At 37.1% G+C, this 6,892-nt stretch overlaps 1 protein-coding gene across 1 annotated transcript; it reads right to left on the reverse strand.

The window, feature by feature from the left end:
- Positions 1-371: 371 nt before the first annotated feature.
- LOC129893216 (G-type lectin S-receptor-like serine/threonine-protein kinase SD2-5) lies at positions 372-3,106 on the reverse strand. Its single transcript, XM_055968713.1, has one exon. It carries the CDS (start codon positions 3,055-3,057, stop codon positions 571-573), a length of 2,487 nt encoding a protein of 828 aa, XP_055824688.1. The 5' UTR covers positions 3,058-3,106; the 3' UTR covers positions 372-570.
- Between the last annotated feature and the right edge of the window lie 3,786 nt (positions 3,107-6,892).

The following is a 6,892-nucleotide window of genomic DNA, read 5'->3' on the forward strand; positions in this document are numbered from 1 at the left end:
ATAGTTCAATGACATAATTGAGCCTTCTCCCAATCTAAATTGCATTGATTTTAACAGTGCGAATACAACATAATTATTCCTCTGATTTAGTGTAGGGAAGGGCCATAACAGAGAGCATACTGTCACAGAAGATACCTTGATCATGGTGTTGTAGGTGAACTAAATGGTGTTGCACTTTATCCTGATTAAGATAAATGTTTGTTTCTGTACTTGGCAGAGCATCTGACCCTCGATGTGATCCTATTCATGATGTTCTTGTGAGTCTTGATACTTCCCTCACAAAAAATGAGCGGAACTTTTCAAACAGTCATTCTATACTACTAAACTTGCGTTGTGGATCTTTTCCGATAGCATATCACAGTAAAGCTTAGTGGACACAACCAGCTGAAGTTACTAATGAAAGTATCAGCACTTAAATTACACAATATTATATCTGCTGTCGCATATGAATTGAGGAGCTTCTACATGATAGTACATGAAGCTCAAAAAATCTAATGCAAAGGACTGAATATTACATTCATGAATTGTAATCTCATACACCATAAGTTATGCTAGAATTAGAAATATTGTTTACCTCGGTCCCGATAAAACTGATGGCAATTTTGAGCTGATAGTGGCGTCCCTCTGTTGGTTACCTGCCCCAACCTTAGGTACATTTCTGAAATTATAATCTAAGTTGGTTTCAGCAGTCACCAAACCTTCTAGTACCTTAACCACCAATGACATGGAAGGTCTCTTGGAGAAATCTCCCTGTAAACACCATGCAGCAAGGCTCATCATTTCTACCACTGCTTCTCTGTGGAGCTGCATATCCTTGTTGTTTTTGTCAACAATATCCATGAGCTCCTCTTGTTCCGCTTTTCTCGTAAAGACACTCAACAAATGGGCATCTTCTTCATCAGCTTGGGACCAATCCAAATTCTTTCGCCCACAAAGAATTTCCAAGAGTACAATTCCAAATGCATACACATCAACTTTCTCAGTGATTACCGAGCTCAACCATTCAGGGGCTAAATACCCAGGTGTTCCTCTCATTCGAGTCACAACTTTGCTTATGTCTTTCTCAATTAGTTTCGACAACCCAAAATCAGATATCTTAGCATTGAAATATTGATCCAAAAGGATGTTTTGGGGTTTGATGTCCAAATGAATTATCTTATGGCTGCAATCCTCATGTAGATAAGCTAATCCTTTTGCAATATCTGATATTATCCTCTGCCTTGTGTTCCATGTAAGCCCATTCTCTTGATTTTCATGCGTAATCCACCTATCCAGTGATCCATTTACCATGTACTCATAGATTAGAAGCCTGTGGTTTTTTTCGGCACAAAATCCAATGAGTTTTACCAGATTGATATGGTGAATGCCACCAACTGTCTTTACTTCTGTTAAGAATGATTCCTTTACTTGACCTACACCATCCAGATGCTTCACAGCTATTTTGGTGCCATTTCTCAGTGTTCCTTCATAAACAGAGCCAAATCCTCCTTCCCCGAGCTTTCTACTGAAATCTTCTGTAATTATTTTCAGCTCATTGTAAGAGAATCGAGTTAGGATTCCTGGTAAGATTGGTTCTAGATCCAGAAAATCACCAGTCTTGCTTTTCTGCGACCTCTTTTTGGAAAGAGCAGAGCAAACTGAAAGAATCAAAATTATCCCAATCAAAGTACATCCTATTATAACTCTGAAAGGCTTTGTTTTCTGTCTAGGGGAAATGACCGGTGCATTTGAGGAATTCTGCACCTTAAGAAATATTGTCTTGTCGCTTCCTACTCCACTGTCCATGAGGGAGAAAACTTCATTCAGTAACAGACAGTTCCCTCTTTGATTCACATTGTAATCCTGTTCAAAAACAGCAGCTTTGCAAGAACAGTTACTCAGACATGCCCTTTTGCAATCTTCAATCTTTTTCCCCTCAAGCCAAAATACGCCAGAGGTTAGTTTGTGATTGAACAGAAATGCAAAATATTTGGTATTTTTTAGCTCTACAAGACTATGATACTGCGAAGAGTCACAAGAAATGGGCGTCATCTCTGTGCATCCGAGATCTGGATTCCTCTCAGAAAATGGCCTGAAGAAGTTACCTTCAACTGGACAGCTACATTGTACTCCATTTGTACAAATGCTGTATCTTCCACACACCATTGGGTACCCACAGTCAGAGGTTGTCAAAATGTCATCTACCTCTTTCCAATTAAGGCGGCCCAACATATTGGTTTCAAGGTCGCCCAATTGGTATACGCGTAAATGTCCATCGTGCCCAAGCTTTATGTATTGAGCTATCGATGTAGGAGGGTATTGTAAAGCAGTAAGGGTTTGACCATCAAAACTGTAATAACGACTATCGGGATTATCTGAAGCATAGTAATACTGAGGTGGATCAGAATTTATGTAAGTGGCGAGGTGTCCATTGAGAATAGTAAGAGATAATAAACCTTGACTCGAATTGTCTGCAGAAACGCTTGCTGTTAGCTTCTCTCCGGAAACCAAATTCTGTCCCGGGAGCAAACAATTTGTAGGATGATCAAAAGACTGCCAAATTGTGCGATTGGTTGTATCAAAGAGCACCAGATTCCCCATATCCGTCAACTTTAAGGCTGAAACATATTTGCCAGTAGTATTAGTGGACCAAACAGGAGTGCCATCAAAATCTGCCAAGACCAAGTTGCCATCTCGGCCTAGTTCCAAGGTTGCATTGACTTGCACTGGACGGTCTCGATTAGCAGACCAAACTAACTCTCCACCCTCTATATAAATGGTCTCACCGGTGGTGTTGTAGAATACTAAGGAGATACCAAGAAAGCATTTTGCGTGATCGAAATTGCAAGAGAAGCCATAGAGGAATTGTAGGCTGGCATTTCCTTCCAGAAGGATGGGTGTATAATTAAGGATGCCTCTATTTAATCTACTCCCAATGGATGGCCTGTTGATCCACAAAGTGGAAACGCCGGCAATGACATCTCTATTCCCTGAAGGTTGGGATATAGCGAACTGAGAAGTGAAGAGGAGATAAATGAAGAAAAAGATAAGAAAATATTCTCTCTGTCCAGGAATCATTGTTTTCTGAACAAAGCCAAAAGCTAACAGAAAAATTATTTGTATCGGTTCGCTGGTATTATGTATAAGTAAAGCAAGCAAACTTTTGTTGACTTGTAACACTCTTTCCAGCAACTGTGTAAGCTGGTTCCACATTTTAATTTAACGGGTTCAGCTATTAACTTTTTACCACTTGACTCATTATATTTTAGAAAGTACAGGTTCAACATGTATGTATTATTGTTTTAAAAAAATTCCTAGTTAGATTTTTGCTATTTATTATTTCCGTAAAAAATAGGATTTGAATTTCCCCGGTTATCATTAGAGAAATTTCTCTTCTTTACATTCTTTAGGACGTTAATTCTTAACTTGATAAGTAAAGTAAATTAAAGAAGATAATAAGTCAGATACTAATTATTGTCTTTGATTTCTTCGAATTAAAGGTCTAAATTTTTTTAGATGTAAGTTTTTGAATTGACTCTAGTAGTATCATAATTATTTTTAATCCGGTAAATTTTGATTACTAAAATCAATTAAGATTCTTAACACTTATTTTTTAAATTTGAAGATTTTAGTCTCAAATTTCGACATTTTTTTCTTATTTTTATTCAAGTAATTCGATTTTTATCGTATGATTGGGGTTTGGCTTTACGCCCCAGCTAGTCAATATTAAGTTGCTTGAAAAGAGAGAAGAAATCAATGAGGCCCCTCTCCAAGTTGACTGGACAAGGATTGACAAAGAGACATAAATGTTTGAAGTTTGTTGTACTTTTCTTCCTTAACTGTACACTAAGAGAAAGTGCATATCCAAGAAAAAACACAAGAACCCAAGAAGTCAACTTTGTGAATCGTTAGTCCATGAAGTCAAAAATATTTTTTTCCAATAAGAAGACGAAGCTAAACTTTGAGATAGGACAGGTGAATAGAATGTTCAATATTCAAAGCAGAGAACTTTGTGACTGAGTTGGAAATGATCCCTCAAGTGAATTCCTTGTCCTGAACCATTAATATGCTTTCACCAAACAATCATTCAAGGTGTTAGAGTCCCACGTTGGTCCGCTTATATGGAGTTTGACAATCTTAAAAATGAAAAAGAAATATAAAGGTACGTAAATCTGGTATTACATCTTTACTGCAGGACTTTTTGTTCTCAGGAGATAATTGCATTTTGATTGAGTTATTGATATAAGGAAAAGGGAAGTAATTAATAAGTACAGAAAAAAAATCGCTTAGTCAATAAACTGAAAAGTTGTCACGCCCCGAACATACATCTTGGACGTGGCCGACACTCTGAAACCACTGCTGGTCCCAAGCGAACCCTTGACCATGCAAAAGCCTTATAAAATAAATATTTAAAATCATTTAAAGATATCTCATGCATGCAAAAGTGCTGCCTATTATTGTTGTTGGGTGGGCATCGATTGTTGCGGGGGGGCTGATGGAGGATTCGTCGATCGGTTGAGCAACAACCGTTTTGATCGTGGTGGTAGTCTTCTTGAGTTCCTCATGTAAGAACATTTCATGATCAAGAAGCTTATCAAAAAGCTCTGGATAACTTATTGGAGAGAGTCCTATGCCCTTATGGTTGCGGAGATTTCACAGAACTCTGGCCAGAGTCCACTCAATATTTTCACCACGAGTTCCTCGTTATTAACGGGGGAACCTGTTGTGGCTAGTTCATCAGAGAGAGTGTGAATTTCCTGCATATATTCAACAACCGATTTGTTGTCTTTGCTGACTCGACTGAGATGGTGATGAAGGCTGAAGATGCAAGTTTGTGATTTGTTCGCAAAGGAGGTGTGAAGTTGATCCCACGCAGCTTTGGAGCTTAGACTGTGGATACGATCCTAACATCAACAGAGGCCATGAGAGCATTTTGGATCAGCTTATCTTGAAGAAACCAATCCTTGTACTCAGGGTTGGCAGTTTACAGGCCATTGGTGGTGACTGTTTCAGGAGGGGACACTTTGGTACCGTCAACATGACCATAGAGGTCATGACCATGAAGGAGCATGGCAATTTGGGTCTTCCATAAGCTAAAATTATGGCTGCCAGAGAGTTTAATGGGTAGCAGGGATGATGGATTGCATTAAATTAGGTGCTTGAGGACAAGAACGGAGTCAGCATTAGCGACAGGGTAGTAGTGGCCATTTGTGCGAAGAAAAAAAATTGGATCTTGGACTTGTTAGAGTAGTTTGGTTCTGATACCATATAAATGCAGAGAAGTAGAATGAAAATTGTGTAGTATTAGTAAGTCTCTAGTACAGTTTATATACAAAGCAAAGTGAACATATTGTGCTAAGCTAACTTCCCAGGAATTAGGAGTAGATAAACTACGTGAACAGTCCTATATTACGTGAGTTATTCTAAAGTAACTGAAGTCCTAATCTATAGCAACTGCTAAGTAGCACATGCACTGTTAATTCTTTTCTAGTGGTTCTCTTATTCGGCTTAGTGCATTTGGTGAATCTGATTGGGTTGGTTGTCCTAATACTCGCCATGTTTCTAGGAAATTGCTTGATATCTTGGAAGAGCAAGATGGTATTTCAAAATCTTCAATGGAGTCTGAATATCGTTGTTGCTGTAAATTGAGAAATCAAAACTAATGGAATTATGAAAAGTTGCAACTTGAATAAATTGTCAACGCTATTGATAATTGAAATCCAACTTCATGCTGCTTTCAAATTTTAGTAAAATAAAATTAGAAATCATTGTTATAGTCAAAGTTGGCTGCTGAAAATAATGTTGAAAGTCAACAGAATGGAAGAAATTAAATGTGATGCCTTTACACTTAACAAAGATTGTTATAGTTAATGTAAACTGATTTTATGGAGAAAAAATTACAATTACAGATATCACTTTGGAATTCTGTATGCTCACTTTCTTTCTTCAACTATACACAACAAGAAGGTCATAGCCCTAAAAAAGGCACAACAACAAGATTCCATATATTTTATTGTCCTCGTAGTTCAATTGATTGGCTAGCTACTTTCCTTACCAGCAGTGTTATTGCATCACAATGAAGAGATATGGCGGGGTAAAAATGCAACGAAGTTCAAGCCAGAGAAATTCCGAGATGGAGTCTCAAGTGCAACAACTTCTTCTTCGCTCCAATCTACAACACTAGTACAAGGAGACATGAATGTTGCACTCGAGGACATGTACAAGAAATTCATATTTTGTTCTCAAATATAGTAGCTTCATGACTCGATTATAAGTCCTTTGAATGAGTCACCAGATACTATTCAAGTATTTTTGGTATGCTTTCGCCATTGATCTAATATTAAATAGTTGACCATCACTTCTCTCGTATCTTCATTTATGTTTTTAGCATATTTAGAATAGACGGGTTCACCTAATGGGTAGTGATTCGTTGAATGCCCTATTGCGGTCTAAATTTCAGATCATGACAGTATTTCTCTATATATTATTTGTCACTCGTTTTTATATAACTAGTTTCTAGACACGTATATGGCATATGTATCTCAGGCAAGTAGTATATACGATATAAGTTATATTAAAAACATAGTTTGTAATCAATAACAAAAAAAAATTAGAAAAAGTACGAGCTAAAATTGATGGAGACTCATCCAAGTTGAATGACTTTTTTGTTGAGTGGAAAATGATTAATAATTGTCTGAGCTACAAAAGTGAATAACTAAATTGAGTTAGATAGGTAAAAAGTATAATGAGTTACATTATAATGATATAATTAGGTGACTTGACAATTTTATAAAGGAAGAAGAGCAAGAGAATATAGAGAAAGTAGTAATAGAGAGAGAGTAGTATGAATTTTCTTCTATTTTGTGTGTTTATTTCAATTACAAAACTAGGCAATTTATAGAAAAGAAAAAGG

This window comes from Solanum dulcamara, chromosome 6 (assembly GCF_947179165.1).
Source record: "Solanum dulcamara chromosome 6, daSolDulc1.2, whole genome shotgun sequence".
In the NCBI taxonomy this organism is placed as follows: Eukaryota; Viridiplantae; Streptophyta; class Magnoliopsida; order Solanales; family Solanaceae; genus Solanum; species Solanum dulcamara.